At 27.6% G+C, this 18,727-nt stretch overlaps 2 protein-coding genes across 4 annotated transcripts in view; both read right to left on the bottom strand.

Annotated features, from left to right (window-relative positions):
• Positions 1 to 980: 980 nt before the first annotated feature.
• LOC111639185 (probable phospholipid-transporting ATPase VA) lies at positions 981 to 2,579 on the bottom strand. The gene is made up of 3 exons (XM_023384983.1): positions 2,536 to 2,579; positions 1,450 to 1,591; positions 981 to 1,302 (listed from the first exon to the last, which is right to left on the bottom strand). The coding sequence occupies exons 1-3, from the start codon at positions 2,577 to 2,579 to the stop codon at positions 1,015 to 1,017; spliced, it is 474 nt and encodes a 157-aa protein (XP_023240751.1). The 3' UTR covers positions 981 to 1,014.
• Positions 2,580 to 3,407: 828 nt separating this feature from the next.
• LOC111639187 (probable phospholipid-transporting ATPase VD) overlaps positions 3,408 to 18,727 on the bottom strand; it is a 78,379-nt gene continuing 63,059 nt past the window's right edge. The window contains exons 4-8 of one of the 3 annotated variants that reach the window (XM_023384985.1): positions 14,712 to 14,797; positions 7,970 to 8,076; positions 6,067 to 6,198; positions 3,873 to 4,000; positions 3,408 to 3,725 (exon numbers count right to left, since the gene is read on the bottom strand). In XM_023384985.1, coding sequence (XP_023240753.1) covers positions 3,438 to 3,725; positions 3,873 to 4,000; positions 6,067 to 6,198; positions 7,970 to 8,076; positions 14,712 to 14,797 — 741 coding nt within the window. In that variant the 3' untranslated portion in view covers positions 3,408 to 3,437. The remainder of the gene's footprint in view (positions 3,726 to 3,872; positions 4,001 to 6,066; positions 6,199 to 7,969; positions 8,077 to 14,711; positions 14,798 to 18,727) is intronic. The other 2 variants (XM_023384987.1, XM_023384986.1) reach the window with 2 other exon arrangements.

The raw sequence follows: 18,727 nt of genomic DNA, 5'->3' as shown, positions 1-18,727 counted from the left end.
AAATGATAATTATAACAAAATATTAATGTAACTCTATAGATCTGTAAATAGTATATATCAGTGTTGTTAAGACATGATTATATGTGATGTTAATATGCATTGTTAAAAAAATCAAACGCCCTTGTAACAGGCGAAAGCCTTTTACGCCAAATAAAGATGATTATGATTATGAATAATCCACCAACCATGTTGTTATATTTAAACAAAAAATTTAAATAAATAAGCTGTTTAAAATCATATTATGAAATGCAAATATTTTAATTTAAAAGTCTTCAATATAAAAATTTATTAGCTATACTTAATAGTTTGAAGTCTAAAATTTAAGTATATGCATCATGATAGATTTTGTTTACATACTGTGTTAGTAACTAAAGTAATAGAATTTATTCCTAAAAATTTAATATATTTCTATAGGACAGTTTATGTTAATTTAAATGTATTCCAGAAACACAATCCCTACATTAATTATGATTTCTTATAAACCTGATATAATGCAACCTAAAGATTTTAAACTCTAAAATTCAAAATACTGTTTAAGATTTCAAATAATATTAAATCTGAATAATAAAAATTCTACAAAATTAAAAAGTTTTTAAGATTTAAATTATTAACAAATGATAAGATTAAATATTGATGTATATTTAATTGTCTATGTATTTTTTAAATTTTAATATTAAAATTCAATAGGTTACAATCAATTATTTCAGACTATAGAAATCAAATGTAGAAAGAAAAAAACTAAAAAATATTAAAAAAATTAGAAAATCAAAATAATTGAGGATAAGTAACTAATTAGATATTTTAAAAAATATTTAAATAATTTTTTTGACACCGAAAATCAACTTTAATTATTTAAAATAAAGACTTTTCATATAAAAAGAAATTTAAAAACTTACTAATGAAACTTAAATGCTATAATATAAACATTTTTTTTCTATTATTTTCAAAATATAAAAAAGGTAAAAAGTGAAATACTTTGAAAAAAAAAATCAAAATATAGCAAAAATTAAAATATTATTTGGGGAAAAATATGTGACAACCTTTTACATTAGTTGGATGATGGTTATAATCTATTCCTCCAATAGTACATCGACGAAAAATCATACAATTTTCTGTAAGAGTACCAGTCTTATCAGAAAATACATACTGTACTTGACCTAATTCTTCAGGTATATTCAATGCTCGGCATTCTACTCTTTTATTTGATATTTCATCATAAAGTTCAACATCTTCATGAATAAAATATATTTGTCCAAGCTTAATGATTTCTATTGTTACATACAGAGATAACGGAATAATGACCTACAGAAAATTAAATATAAAAATTTTAAAAAATAAACATTGAAATTTTTTAAACATGAAATCACAAAATGCAAATTTCAATATTTCTTATTTAAATCAAATTTAATGTGACAATTAAATAAATAGATAATAATTGAATAAAATTACCTGCAAAATAATAATGAAAGTGAAAATAGAATATGCACCCTGAGCAACTGGAGAGGAACTAGTATAGTTATTAGGAATAAATGGAACTTGCTTGATGTTAACATATGAATTTATCCAAAGTCCATAACCTAAAAATAAAATTCTTAAGGTTAGCTTCTATTTATATATTTCAAAATTAGAGGACACTAAATATAAAGTTATATTTCAATAAAAATTTGTTTGGGCCAAATGGCCAAACATATTTAGCACTATGTAAAATTTAATAACTATCTATTTGAAAAGACTTTTTGCTTATCATTTTTAATAAGTTACAAAAAATCTTCAGATATATTTAATTTTGTATTTATATTTTATCAAAAACTAGAATAATCTGAAAAACAAGTTTAGCATTTTACAAGTTTTACATTAAAAGGGGAAAACACTTGTATTTATTTTATAAATGAAATGTAAAATAGTATTATACCACTATTTCACACATAGAATTCATACAGTTCTGTTAATTTGTTGGGAATCCCAAGTCTACAATGATGCTCCCCCCTCTCTCTCAACATTCTTGTCTGAATCATCTTCTAAACCAAGTCCTCAACAAGCTGACTGTTGCTGAGGTCTCCACTGAAGGACTGGGCTACTTTTTTTTTTATCCTCCATTCAAAATTGAGAATAATCCTCTAAATTTCTTTTCCTTTGGTTCTCCATGTACCAATCACATGAGAGAGAGGCCTTTTTTGTCTAGGTGTTCAAGCCCTTTTCTTCAAAAAGGCCTTACTATCAACAGAAATAACCCATCACTCTATCCATATGCTAAAGAGTTAGAGCATTACTGGAGTTATAAACTTATATTAATAAAACAGACATACTGCACTAGTCTACCAATCTTAAAGAAGCAAAGAAACATATATATTAAAATAATATAATAAAATAATATATATATATTAAAATAATGTTTTGTAGAACTATTCCTTTCATTTGTACTTGTAAATATTCTAGAATAACAATATCCCAACATGCACATTATAAATTTATCATCATTTTTATTGTTTATTAGTAATAAACTCATTCATTCATGTCAGTATATTAAACACTGACATGAATTCAAATATATCTGAAATTATGTTCTTTCTTGGCACCATTATCTGTCCATTGGTACTAAAATATGGCTGGCTGAGTGCAATAGTAGGCAATTATAGAACATGGGTGCTGAAGGCATCCCCAGTCAGCTTAAGTAACCAAAAAGATTGGACAGAAGTCTGAATAGCATAACAAACAACTCATTCGCAAGATAAGTGGAAGTTGCAAGTTCCAGTCCCACTCCAGGCCAATTCTTTTTTCCAGAATATTCTAAATTATTTATTAAATATTAATTTAATTATAATTATTAAACTTAATATGAGATGGCACCTAAAGCCTACCTCTAGTACCAAATTATTTAGAATTTAATTTAAAATAATAGTGGTAAAGTAACCAGATTTAATCTGACAAACATTTGGCTAAATCAACACTGAACAGATGCAGAAGATAGTAATGTTTCTGCTGTGTCTTAAAAATACTGATATTATAGTAGGATAACTGTTCAAATAAGTGAAAAACTTCCATTCTGATAAAACTTGTTGAAGACATATGATCCTTTCATAAAAACAAAAAACAAAAATTTTAATTTTCTTTTTCAGATAAACTAGCAATAGCAGATGAAGTAATGTTTGTATAACTAATTTTTTCAGTCCCATCTTGAAGCATTTTCTGACAGTCCTCAAATTCCTGTTGGCTAGACACTTATATCCATTTCAATTTGAGAATGAGGGCTTACAGCAGCATGAATTTATTTATAATGACAACAATGTCATTGCNTATAAAAAGAAATTTAAAAACTTACTAATGAAACTTAAATGCTATAATATAAACATTTTTTTTCTATTATTTTCAAAATATAAAAAAGGTAAAAAGTGAAATACTTTGAAAAAAAAAATCAAAATATAGCAAAAATTAAAATATTATTTGGGGAAAAATATGTGACAACCTTTTACATTAGTTGGATGATGGTTATAATCTATTCCTCCAATAGTACATCGACGAAAAATCATACAATTTTCTGTAAGAGTACCAGTCTTATCAGAAAATACATACTGTACTTGACCTAATTCTTCAGGTATATTCAATGCTCGGCATTCTACTCTTTTATTTGATATTTCATCATAAAGTTCAACATCTTCATGAATAAAATATATTTGTCCAAGCTTAATGATTTCTATTGTTACATACAGAGATAACGGAATAATGACCTACAGAAAATTAAATATAAAAATTTTAAAAAATAAACATTGAAATTTTTTAAACATGAAATCACAAAATGCAAATTTCAATATTTCTTATTTAAATCAAATTTAATGTGACAATTAAATAAATAGATAATAATTGAATAAAATTACCTGCAAAATAATAATGAAAGTGAAAATAGAATATGCACCCTGAGCAACTGGAGAGGAACTAGTATAGTTATTAGGAATAAATGGAACTTGCTTGATGTTAACATATGAATTTATCCAAAGTCCATAACCTAAAAATAAAATTCTTAAGGTTAGCTTCTATTTATATATTTCAAAATTAGAGGACACTAAATATAAAGTTATATTTCAATAAAAATTTGTTTGGGCCAAATGGCCAAACATATTTAGCACTATGTAAAATTTAATAACTATCTATTTGAAAAGACTTTTTGCTTATCATTTTTAATAAGTTACAAAAAATCTTCAGATATATTTAATTTTGTATTTATATTTTATCAAAAACTAGAATAATCTGAAAAACAAGTTTAGCATTTTACAAGTTTTACATTAAAAGGGGAAAACACTTGTATTTATTTTATAAATGAAATGTAAAATAGTATTATACCACTATTTCACACATAGAATTCATACAGTTCTGTTAATTGTTGGGAATCCCAAGTCTACAATGATGCTCCCCCCTCTCTCTCAACATTCTTGTCTGAATCATCTTCTAAACCAAGTCCTCAACAAGCTGACTGTTGCTGAGGTCTCCACTGAAGGACTGGGCTACTTTTTTTTTTATCCTCCATTCAAAATTGAGAATAATCCTCTAAATTTCTTTTCCTTTGGTTCTCCATGTACCAATCACATGAGAGAGAGGCCTTTTTTGTCTAGGTGTTCAAGCCCTTTTCTTCAAAAAGGCCTTACTATCAACAGAAATAACCCATCACTCTATCCATATGCTAAAGAGTTAGAGCATTACTGGAGTTATAAACTTATATTAATAAAACAGACATACTGCACTAGTCTACCAATCTTAAAGAAGCAAAGAAACATATATATTAAAATAATATAATAAAATAATATATATATATTAAAATAATGTTTTGTAGAACTATTCCTTTCATTTGTACTTGTAAATATTCTAGAATAACAATATCCCAACATGCACATTATAAATTTATCATCATTTTTATTGTTTATTAGTAATAAACTCATTCATTCATGTCAGTATATTAAACACTGACATGAATTCAAATATATCTGAAATTATGTTCTTTCTTGGCACCATTATCTGTCCATTGGTACTAAAATATGGCTGGCTGAGTGCAATAGTAGGCAATTATAGAACATGGGTGCTGAAGGCATCCCCAGTCAGCTTAAGTAACCAAAAAGATTGGACAGAAGTCTGAATAGCATAACAAACAACTCATTCGCAAGATAAGTGGAAGTTGCAAGTTCCAGTCCCACTCCAGGCCAATTCTTTTCTTCCAGAATATTCTAAATTATTTATTAATATTAATTTAATTATAATTATTAAACTTAATATGAGATGGCACCTAAAGCCTACCTCTAGTACCAAATTATTTAGAATTTAATTTAAAATAATAGNTTCAATATAAATTTTAAAATTTTACTAGTTATTTCTGAATTTTAATAAAATAATAATTTATGAATAATATTTTAAAATTAGGACATGAAACGAAAGCTATGCTTAATAATGGAGGTCCAAGATATAAAAGGAGTAAATTGGAAAAACTAATGAATAAACATATTTTGGGCTGTATTGGAATTTTAGTTGTTTTATGTTTAATTGGTGCCATTGGTAAGTAAAATTTATACTTATAATTAATTAATTTGTTTGTATATCAAAATGATATCTTGGTACACAAACATAGAGAATTATCATTCCTATTATGATACAGAGTATCTTTGTGTGTGTACACAGACAAATATAGGTACTGTAAATTTATTTATAATGACAACAATGTCATTGCAAATAAGTTATAATTAAATTAGTTTTAATTAAATTTTTCATTGATATGAAGTTTTTACTAAATTTTAGAAGTCCTAATGATGTTAATTATATAAATTAGAAATAGCATCATTACGACTTCTAAAATTTAGTAAAAACTTAATATCAATGAAAAATTTAATTAAAACTAATTTAATTATAACTTATTTGCAATGACATTGTTGTCATTATAAATAAATTTACAGTACCTATATTTGTCTGTGTACACACACAAAGATACTCTGTATCATAATAGGAATGATAATTCTCTATGTTTGTGTACCAAGATATCATTTTGATATACAAACAAATTAATTAATTATAAGTATAAATTTTACTTACCAATGGCACCAATTAAACATAAAACAACTAAAATTCCAATACAGCCCAAAATATGTTTATTCATTAGTTTTTCCAATTTACTCCTTTTATATCTTGGACCTCCATTATTAAGCATAGCTTTCGTTTCATGTCCTAATTTTAAAATATTATTCATAAATTATTATTTTATTAAAATTCAGAAATAACTAGTAAAATTTTAAAATTTATATTGAAAGTTTTTCCTAATTTTATTTAACAAAACTGATGTTATTAGCAACACATTACCAACCTTTAACATGTAGTCTATTTTATCAACGTAATCTAATGTTTTCAGCCAATTAATTGACCGAAAATGTTAGATTATGTTAATAAAATAGACTGCATGTTAAAGGTTAGTAAAGTGCAGTTTAAGAAGAGCATGTTATTAGCTAAATATTATTTCTATTTAATACATTATCTAATTAAATGTTTCTTTTTTTAAAAAAATCTAATTTAGTTTACTTGAAAATTGTGATTTATAATTATTCAGATATTACAATATCTGTAATATCTGAATAATGAATCATGTAAATCATTAAAATTATTTTATAGCACAATTAATTTACATTATATTTCTGTATTTTGTAAAATTAAAAAATGCATAATGATTAAAAATATTGTTAATTTATCTCAGGATTTAAACATTTTGATATAGATTTTAAATATGGAATTTATATCTTAGATTTTCAATTAAATTTTGTTTAACAAATAAAAAATTTCCTGTAATATAAATTTTTACACTACAGTAAATTTTTTACAGGTTTATGGGTTGTCGGTTACACTACTCATAACTGACAATGTATTCGTATGGTAAGCAAGAGCTGTGGGTCAGAGTCTCGTACTAGGCCAATTCTTTTCTTCCAGAATATTCTAAATGATTTATTAAATGTTAATTTATTATAATTATTAAATTTAATAAGAAATAGCATCAAATGTCTACCTCTAGTAACAAATTACTTAAAATTTAATTATTAATGTAGCAAAAAATATCCCAATGCAATATGATATTGTTTGGTATTAACTAATAACATCAGGTTTGAGATGATTACATATGTAATAAAAAATTTGTTTACTGCATATAAACATCATTTTTCATAAATCTTTACTTGTATTACAAATGCCATCCTTATTTAATTGTATGTTGTTTATATATTTTAAAACTTTATTAACTAAAAATTTAAATTTATTCATCACTTTTTCTTCAAAAATCACCATTAAATTATTAAAAGAAATTTATAACCCAATTACATGCATTCTAAGAAAACAAAATTTAAAATTCTATTTTTTAAAGTAAAGAATGATATTTTAAAATCTTATTTAATAAATTCTGAAAATGTATCTCCTCAAAAAAATGTCATCTCTAAACTTATAAAAAATCTATAATTTTGAAAAAATATTTTATCAAAATTCAAAAAATAACTCATTTTCAAGGCATTTTAGTCATCATTTAAATCCAAAACAAGAATTTCAATTAATTTTACAATTTTAATTAATATAAATTCATAAAGTCCACATTTTTATTTAGCACTGTTATTCTGTAAATACAATCATCATTTTTTATTTTTCACATTAAGATGTAGAATTTAGTGACTTGCAATATTCATACATTTATTTAATGTATGAATATTTATTTATGCTTGGAATATAATGCCAAATATATGCTTGGCATTATTTCCATATAATGCCAAGCATAAAATCCAAGCATATAATTCCAAGCATAAATAATGCTTGGAATATAATGTTGTATTAATTTTATTAATAAAAATTTTTTCTGGTATTTTAATACTACTACTACTGAAAATAAATGTTATTTATTAAAGAATTAATGATAAAATACCAAATTAATAAATACGTATATATATATATATCTCAATATCAATTTTACCTGCATATAAAACAATTCCTTCTATAAAATCAGTATTTTTTAAAACACAATCTCTCAAAACTAAATTTTCTTTTGTTACTGCTATTCTGCAACCATCTGGTGATACTCTGAAATAATAAAACAATTATTTAAAAACTAAAATTATTATTATAATTAAATTAAAAATAGCAAATGAATGTAGGTACTGTACATAAACATGAGAATATTTAACTTCAACACAACATCAAACAAGTAACAGGTTATTATTTGGTCTATTCCCAGACTATCATCAGGACAAACTCCAATTTAAAAATGGAAAACATTCCAAAATATGCTTTGAACTACATATAAACAACCCTACTAACCCAATGCAAAGCAATAACACATCAACAACTGCCATAAATCATCAAGCTATAACTTGGAATAAATAATTGTAAATTACAAATGAATTTGGCACTAGAGGGAGGTGTTAGGTACCATCTTGTATTAAAATTAATAATTATAATATTTAATTAAATAATTTAGATTAAACTGGAAGGAAAGAATCGGCCCAAAGCGGGACTCAAACCCGTAACCGCCACTTACGATGTGGATGTTTTGCCAGTTATGCTACCCAGACTTCCGGTCTAATCTCCTCTTCCAGTATATTTAACGTTAAGCTATAATCATCATTGGTTACTATGATGCCGATTAGGGATGCATTCAGCACCCCTGTCCAGTAAACATCTACACAAGGCACTCAGTCAGCCATTGAATACCTGATAAACATAGGCAAGGCGTAGATAAACATGAACAATCCTACTAACCCGATGCAAAGCAATAACACACCAACAACTGCTGAAAATTATAGCCCAATGATTTACGGCAGTTGTTGGCGTGTTATTGATTTGAACTACAAGTTTTGAAATGGTTAATATCAAAGCCAGAATATAAATGTCAAAATTAAAATAAATATATATTACTAAGGAAAAAAAATATTATTAACATACATAATTGCCTAGTAAGCAATTTTTTTCATTTTTGGCAGGCAATTATTGAAGTAAAACATATTAACATTGCACAAAGGAAAAAGCATGATTCCAAAAGTGATGTAAAACTAGTTAAATCAGAATACTGTGACAAATATATATATAAAGTTAAATGAAATACTTAAATTACCTTAATTAATTTCATAAATTTCAATAATTCACAATATCAATAATATTGAACATTGATAATAATATTAGTCAGTCTTCATTTTTCTGACTTCAATATTAGAATATAATTGTATTGATAACTAATTATTTGATACTATCAAACACCACAATTATACCAATATTTAGGTCAACCAGTGCAGTGTATTTCACAATACAAATTAGATGGATGATTACTACATAAAATATAGTAAATTAAAAACACAATATCAAACTTCTTAAAACAGTGAAAACTTTAATAAGTTAGATATAACAAATTCCATGCAGCTGGTAGTGATTTAGTGCCATTCACCTTCAAGACCTTTAGTTTCTGTCTCTGTATTTCAATTTTCTCAGTAGGTGCCACATATTTAGGTGATCTAATGTTGCTGATTACTTTAGTAGCATTTTATACAACTTCTGCCTTCAGCATTAGCAAAACATGCAAATGGTGTATTATATCTAAACTTACAATCATCATATTGGTGTTCATCAATTGCTGTTTAAAGTTCCTGCTGATATGCTGTATCAGTCTACCATACTGCTGTTATTAGCCAATATGATATAGACCCAAGTTCTATGTTCATCTGAGATTTTGTCTGTCATTTCTTAACCATTTGTAGTTGGTGAAATTATACTTATAAAGTAACAGAGTCATATGATGCCACCAACTCTATGTATTGAAGCCTTCTTAAATCCAAATTTATACAAAGGTTTACACTTAGCCAACCTTCCACCTGCTTTATATCCCAGCTGGTTTGCATGATCCTTTTGATTTCAAATTATTGGCATTCAGAGCCCTAATTAAGAGAGTATATTTGCACTGCACAAAGTTGAAGATAGAGATAAACAGTTTAACAAGATACCATAAATGGCAATCACACTTGGTATAAGAGAACTTGATTCATTCCTATTTAAGTCTATAATTTTAATATCAGTCCAACCACCAAACAAGTCCATACAAGATCATTGTAATTTGGCTAAGATGGCTTCAATACATAGAGTTGGTGGCATCATGTGACTCTAGGTTACTTTATAAGTATAATCCTATTATCCCCATTATATAAGATTACATAATGTCTAGGAAGTGAACAGATATGCTGCTTTGCTTTTCTAACTTTAGAGTCAGCCCAAACAAGTTTATATTTATGGCTTTAACAAAGTCACTTATTCCTGTTGTGGTCCTCCATATTATTAAGATATCATCACTGTATCTGCAGTTCAATACCAAATCTGCCATAAGGTAGGTAATACTGATTTTTCAGTCCTTTTAATCACTAGTTTACAAAGAGTTCCTGACAATGGGCTCTCCATGGAAACTGCACTTTTTCTGTAGGTAAGTGCATCCATCAGAGATGAAGAAGTTGTGTAGTATACCAGATTTGCAAGTTCTGTTAGCTCATCCCTAAAATCACTGGCACTAGGAACATGCCAAAGGTGAAAGTCTATTAATATCTCAAAACACAGTTGTAAGTTGATGGATGAGTACATATTTTCATAATCCAGCAACATAGCAAGTTTATCTATTAGATTAATGTTATTAATTTCTTCCATCAGACATGCAGGGTAGAGGCAGAGAAACCATATGAGTTTAAGTTAGTATGAAACTCCACAAACTTTTTTCTAACAGAAAGGTTAGTAACCAATATTTTTGCAAAACCAGTTGTAATTGTTTGTCCTTTTGCATTTTTGCAAAACCAAATAACCTAGGGAACTTGATGCTTGGTTAGATATGCATCTCACAAACAGTAGAACTTTATTTAATACAGAATTTGCTAACTTCTTAACTTGACATTTGATGAATGACAGAATCAATTCAATTATGCATTTACAATCTGTCTTCCTAAAATATTTCTGCATTGCATTCACATAAGTAGAATCTTTCTTTATAATCGCTTGGTTTTGTCCATTCTTGTGAGAATGAGATTATCCTGTGCTAATCATTTCTTTGAGAAATATAAGTTTCTACAGAAGTGTGAGAGCCAAAATTGGTGAAATATTTTCTTTAAATATTATTTGTTGAAAGACAAAACAAAAAGCAAAAGTGTTAAAGACTATTAAAACTGGTTCCCATGGACTTACTTCCTTGTTAAAGGTGACACTTTGGATGTCTCACCCGGAACCAATGAGTGAAAAATTGACTATTGGTCCAAACATACTAAAATTCCTAACCAAGTCATGGAAAAAACTAGGACGAACCCCCTAATAAAAAGAAGAGGTCAATGAGTCGTCGTCATCATCCAGTTTTTTTCTTGAACTGTGTGTGTCCAGCTGCTTGTCATTGCCAATCTTAGCCATCGCCACTCAAGAGAATCTGTCATTGCTCAAGAAAAATTGTCACCACTCCAGAGGAAAGTACCTCCTTACTTCCTGAAAGTTCCGAACAGATCTTCAATTTCTACGAACTTTTAAGATATTTATCAACACACAAACAATTGTAAGCTCTCTCTCTCTCTCATGGTCAGGGTCGTGATCATAATAATAAGGTTTATCTTCTATATGTCATATTTTTAGCATCTGCTAAGCATCTGTATATAGCTTGTAAATAGATAGTATCGATTAATAAACAACAAATATTTTGTTAAATAATAACTTTCTGGAGTGTTCTTCTTCTGGTTGTCTCCTTCAGCCTCCATTCCGAGTCTGAAAACCTACGACACAACCGCTTGCATGAAAACTAATGTAATGGCCATAGAAATTTCTGTGTCCGGAAGACATGGTGGCGTCAGTCCTGACAGGACATCAAAGAGGTGCTGACCCTGCAGTCACAGAAGCATTTATGATCACTACTGGCCTACTGAGACTGAAAGGCTACATTATTTTAAAATAGTCAACTGTTAATATAGCCATTTCCCTGAGTTATTTTTCAAATTCTGGAATGAAAGTTGACATGCCAGGTTTTACATACGGTAAAAAAACAGGACAAAGTTCCAGTCTCTTTTGCCCATGATGGAACCATTGTCTGTTGCATTGTCCCAAATTATAACTGGCATAGAAGATTTCCAATATGGTGTGTTGGTGTTTATATGAAATCCATTTTAATTTTTTAACATATTCCATTCTCTGAGCTACAATATCTACCGATCTATGCAACCAACTACCTTGGAGTTAATTTAATTAAGCATACTAGGATCCTTGTCATAAAACTAGTTCTCTAGACCAACTAATGCAGCCAATGATTGGAATTTCTTGACTTTAGTAATATGAATTGATTTATTGAGTCAGAGTCTCCAAACCTTGAGTAACAAGAAACTACATATTAATGGAAAGGTTATTCTGTAGTTGGGATTTGGAAACATTCCATTATATTTACATTTCAGAAAGAATTCCTGTTTAGAGAGCATTTTAACCATTCAAAGAACCATTTTCCTGTATACTTTTGGCCAGTGCCTCCATAGAGATTTATTCTAAAACAATCATTTGATTCACTTAAACTTAAAACACATCATACAAACAACAGATTATTATTAAAACTGAAATATTTTTAATCTGTTCATAGACCATCATCAGGGTCAATTTCAATAATATAATTTGACCCATTATAAGTGTCAAAATTAAAATAAATTAGAAAAAAAATATACATTATCTATAATTGATTATTAACATAAATTAGCAAGAGAGTGTGCAAAGTGGTAACAAAGATCTCTTTGTGGCAATTATTTCAAAAACTAATAGGTATCTGTAGACCTTTTGCTAATGTATATTATGTCAGGCATTAAATGACAATGTGAATTCTCTCTCTGAAGAAGGGCTGTTATAATCTCAAAATAAGGTAATCAAAATAAGGTAACATTGTCAATTACAAAGTAGTAGCATGTGAAAAAATTACATATTATCACCTTTTAGTGAATTCTGAGATATCACTGCAATACATATGGGATAATAGTGCATCACTGCACAAACACTCTTACAGTGCAGCATTGGATGAATGTCAATTCCAGAGCAGTGGGTAGGTTGGAATGAGCCAGTGAACTGGTTACTAACATCTCCAAGATTTTACAGCCATGGATTTTTTCTGAAGTTAAAGGTTTAGGAAACACAGCCATTTAATGCAAATGATGTGTAACAATGCATTCTGGCTGCAGGTACTACCATAACCAATGACATGTTGATAGCCATGCAGAAAGTTGTTGTTGAAAAGATACAAGTATGCATTGTTGTGGAAAATAGTCATTTTCAGTATGTGCAATACAGTACATGTACAGCATATACAGTACAAAACATTTATAATGTCTTGTATGTTTTATTTAGTGAGATTTGATATTTTCTATTAAATCAGAACATTTGTTAATCCATATCACAGCTAACCTAAACTTGATTGCATATTCAATCACTCCCACATTGCATTTGTGTTATGCAGTGATGCACTGTTACCCCTTGCATATTGTTTGGCAAAGCATTTACCTGTCCTATTTGACAGTCTTTCAAGGTCCCAGTTGATATTTCAAAATGCACTAAAAGGTAATAGTACCTATTTTTTACATGCCACAATTTGGTGATTAACAATGTTGCTCTATTTTTATTTGGAACTGAAATTACAACAACATTCTGTGAAAGAAGGGTTAGAGGAGGTAGAACGTCACACTATCATTTAGTATACACCTAACATAGTACACATCAGCAAAAGATAAAAGGTCTACAGTGATTCCCTATTAGTTTTTGAAATAATTGCTGGGAAAAGACTTTTGTTACTACCCTATATACAGTTTAATGATAGAAAATAAATTTTAAAAAATAACAGTATATGCATATTCAAATAATTTTGCTTTGAATTATCTAAAGTATCATCAGAAATACAGAATTTGAATATACATAAATTTAAAATTTACTTTACAATGGAATTCTAAGATAATTTGAAAATAATAATAGTAATGATCATTAATAAATTTGACATAAGAAGAGAAAGAATTTGGAAGAATTGTTCTAGAAATAGAATGGAGGAATTCATGTGTAAATGACATAAAAAAAAATGAGAGGCTAGTTCCAATGTGTCATATTGACCCTTAGGGGCCAAAACTTTTGTAAAGCTTTAGAAAAGATAATGAAGTGAATAGCTTTTAGAAAAATGCTACAGTATTTATTAAGCTGAGAAGTGAGAAAGATAAGAGAAAAATATATGAGAGAATGGGAATTTTCATGATAATGATGGAGGAAAAATAAAAGAATATGAAATATTATGTAGGATAAATAACAAGAGGGTTAAGGATTAGATTGAAAGAATACATAGATTTAAAAAAAAAAAAAAACAGAACAACAATTGCACTATGGATAATAGAGTAAATGTTAAAGAAAGAAATTAATGTTTCCACAAATAGAAAGATAAAAAATTGATATATAGGAAATAAAGTTCAAAATGAAAATATAAGCTGTGCCAAAAGGACCTGACATATTTTAACTATGTTCATTTATTTTTATTCACTCTCCAATAAAGCAATGATTTAGCTATTTATAAAAGTGAAATGTCCTGGCTTTAAGTTGTAAGTCAATTTTGAAAATGTTTGTCTTCTAAATAGGCAATATTAAATATTTTAAAATTTAATATATAACTCATTCTAAACTAATTCTAATAGTTTAACTAAATCAATACTTACACACATCCATGAAATTTGTATATTTTATTATTAGGAGAATCACATTCAATTATTCTATTAAAATCAGTTGGATGAAAATTAGCATTCTGTAAGAAAAATAATGAACATTATTTAAAATGCTATATAACTTTAAATTTATAAAAAAAAAGCTATTAAAAAGTAAATTGAATTCACTAAATTATTATTAAAATTCAAATACATAATGAAATTTATAAATAATACAACTGTAAATTCTTCTAAGATTAAGAAATCAAAATCAAAATGAAAACTTATGTAAAAACGTATGAAAAATACAAAACTACATACATAATATGTGAATGTAATTAATACTGTATAACAAAACTTTTGAAGACAAAGATTATTCTAGCTGTTCCAATTTTACAAGCATATAATGCAATAATATGTTTGATAAACTTTTGGATATTTAAAAAATGTTTGAATAAAATTAAGTTAACTAAATCTTCATCTGCAGAGAAAACATGAACATGCTTTAAAATTATTATTCAAATTTTCATAAGTAAACAAACGTATTTTATAGAATTTTTCTTTTAAGAATTTAAAACTATTAGAATTCATTACTTATGTGTATTATTTAAGTCATTATTTTATTGTTCAAATCCATATACGTAGTACAATCCAAAAGTTCGGGGACTGCAGTAATGTATGACAACAAAAGCATGTATTTGAAGAGTCAGCATATGAAATTGATTCTATCAAATCTTTCCTATGTGTTCAGGTTGGTTTCGCCCATGTCACATGATTAAACCGCGAGTGCTGTTGTTTTTTTCGGAGATAGTTACTTTTGTTTTGCGACGTAATAAAAATGGAGTTTCAAGAACAGCGCTGCATCATTAAATTTTGTCAGCGTTTAGGTAAAACGTCTATGAAGACTTTAAAATTGCTAAGAAAGGTGTACGGTGATTCTACCATGGTGAAATCAAAGGTTTAAAGAGGGCCGAGAATCTATCGTAGATAATGAACGCTCTGGCCAACCTTCAACTTCACGGAACGAGGAAAATGTTGAGTTGGTCTCTCAATTATCTAGACATTTTACATCGTTTGAGGGAATCCATTCGTCGTAAACGGCCGCAGATCTGGCGAAGTGGAGACTGGTACCTTCTGCATGACAACGCACCTGCACATCGGTCCCAAATGGTCACACAGTTTCTCGCCAAATCTCAAATTAATGTGCTTCCACACCCCGCCTATTCACCGGACTTAGCTCCATGTGATTTTTATTTGTTTCCATCAATGAAAAAGCATTTGCAGGGACACCGTTTTGTGTCATCAGATGAGGTGAGAGCAGCATCTCAAGAGGCCTTACGGGAGGTTTCAAAAAATGGCTTCCAGTAGTGATTCCAGAAGTTATATTAGCGCTGGCAAAAGTGTATCATTGCCCAAGGTGATTATTTTGAAGGTGGTTGTGCATTGGCAATATAAACTTTTTAAGGTAAGGAATTTTAAGCCGTCCCCAAACTTTTGGATCATACTACGTAAAATAAAACACAAAGAAACTAAACTTCATTTGTATTGAGCAACATAAAAAATCTATTTAGATAATTATTTTGGTAATAGGGCATCATTATATTAAAACAATCATTTTATACTGAATTAATAAGAGTATCATGAACAAAAATAAAATAAAAGTTATACCTGATTCTCTAACTTTATTTAATTATAGAAATAACATATGTGAGTAAATATATCTATATTTTTTAAACTTTTTTGAGATTTCAAAGAGATTTTTAATTTTAAATTCTCCAACTCTCTTTAAAACTATAAAATAAAAAGACTAAAAAATATTTTAAAATATAACAATTTTTAAAATAAAAACAAATTATTTAATCATTTAATTATATTTTCATTGAAATTGTATTCCATAATTAAATAATCAGATTTTAATGAAAGATTAAGCCTATGAAAGTTAAATTGTATGGAACAAATAAATAACTACTGTAATAGAATTTATATTTTAAAGTACTAATATTTTTTAAATATAAATTCATTTAATAATTTTAGCATTCAAAATGATGTTCTTTACTATTTTGTAATTGTTCATCATTATTAACTCAAATTAAACAATGATGGTCATTTGATTTTTTATAAGGAAATTCTTCTCAATATTTTGTTTGGAAATTTTATAAATGATTTGTATTTACATGAAAAACATTTGTGATTTCTAACTTTTATTCCATTTTATCTAAATTAGACTTACTAATTTGATTAATAAGATTAAACTAATAGTGAGACATATTATCATGTTATTATTCCACTATTCTATTACTACAAAATTCTAAATTAATTTCATGAATAAAACTACACAACCTATTTCTACATTGCAAATGAAATACTTATTAATTAATTGTTTAATAATTCTGGTAAATCTTATTAAATTAATAAAGCACATATTTAATTACATTCATAGAAAACTATACAATATTAATGTAATGCAGAATTCATTCAATATTGCCTATAACTGACTTACCAGTTTCCAGTCTCTCTAAAATACTGCTATATATAGCTTCACTGCTAATGAGTTTGGTTGTATAGTTTAATAGCTCAAAGCTTCTTGGGCCAAACTACACCAAGTAAAATTATAAATTTAATAGCAGAAAAATAAATAAAATTGTATATAAGATTACTGGTGTATACGCTCAGCTACAACATTGCTGCTAATGATGATGAAGATAAAATATTGTTGGCAATTATCATAACAATTTGTTCTTGATTTGTCTACCTAATGAATATGTGAAGGAAACAGACTACAGTATGAAAGACAGCATCTCAAATACAGTAGATCAATAAAAAGTCAGGGATTCAGTTTCAAAAATATATATCAAAATATTTGTTTATAAAATTCATAAAATGATTAAACTTTCACTTATATAAAAAGTCCTTTCTCTGAAGTTAGAATCAAAAATCATTCCAGATGGTAAATAATAATTTCGAATAATGAAATTTGAAAAAATTTTAAATAAAAACATAATAATGATTTTTGAATAAAAATTATTATTCCTCTAATATGCATCCAAATATGTCAAGTATTACTCTGAAGGCTAATGTAAACTAAATAAACTTTTGCTCACTGCTGTTAATTTCAATTTAAATGGATAGGAGAGTAGAGGATGTTATTGGTTTCTATCACAAAATATCAGAGTTTTTATGATGAAGTCATTGAACCACAGCCGATCTTAAAACAACATTTCCTATAGATCAGCATTCTTCAACCTTTTTCACACCTGTGGACCAGCAAAAATAGGAAAAATATTTTGTGGACTGGCAGAAGATTATAGATAAATTTTCTTAGACTTAAACTATTTGGATGCATATGATGCATGCAACTGTCATAACTGGACATAACGAGACACTGGGTATTGCAATCATGTTGTTTTCCTTCACATGTTGATCACTCACTTTCGAGTTGCATGCAGCCACAATAAAATAAGAATTTTTGCTAAATGTCACCAATAAGCAAGCTGATGCAATACTGTAATGCCTATGTGTAACAGTAGTATTGCAGTACTCCTTCTAATTAGAATGGCTTCTAACCTAAAAGAGGCCTGTAAATCAAGCCAAAAACATTTGTTAGAAGTACAGTATAAAGAAGTGCTGAAAAAGTATGAAAAGATGTGTTTTTTACATATACTTTTTTACACTTGGACTATAGCTAATAAGACTAGTGCTGGTTGGAAAAAAAACACAATCAAGTTTTTTACTAATTTAAAACCATGTCGTTTTATGTCGTTGTTTCACAAGCACGATAAAGTGCATTCAATCAGACACTGGGCAGCTTTTTATCCTTTATTTATTCTTTTTTAATGTGTATCAACTAAAAAAGAATAAATAAAGGATAAAAAGCTGCCCAGTGTCTGAGTGAATGCACTTTATTGTGCTTGTGAAATAAAAACAATAAAATTTTTCATCTTGCCCTTCTAATTCCCAAAGATTTACTCCTGGCTATAAAACTAAGTGAAAAACAATTTTTTTCTGAGAAAAATTATGATAAATGTAAGAAA

Source organism: Centruroides sculpturatus, unplaced genomic scaffold, assembly GCF_000671375.1.
Source record: "Centruroides sculpturatus isolate CEXI.00-Female unplaced genomic scaffold, Cexi_2.0 scaffold1162, whole genome shotgun sequence".
Lineage (NCBI taxonomy): Eukaryota > Metazoa > Arthropoda > Arachnida > Scorpiones > Buthidae > Centruroides > Centruroides sculpturatus.
The sequence above is the reverse complement of the archived record's forward strand: the minus strand, read 5'-3'. Positions and strand labels throughout refer to the sequence as shown.

Coding starts and splice junctions, on each gene's coding strand:
- LOC111639185 (XM_023384983.1), bottom strand. CDS start 2,579: ATGGTGCCAAGAAAGAACATAATTTCAGATATATTTGAATTCAT. Junction 1,592..2,535: donor TCAGATATATTTGAATTCAT/GTCAGTGTTTAA, acceptor GCTAACCTTAAG/AATTTTATTTTTAGGTTATG. Junction 1,303..1,449: donor CTTTCATTATTATTTTGCAG/GTAATTTTATTC, acceptor AATTTTCTGTAG/GTCATTATTCCGTTATCTCT.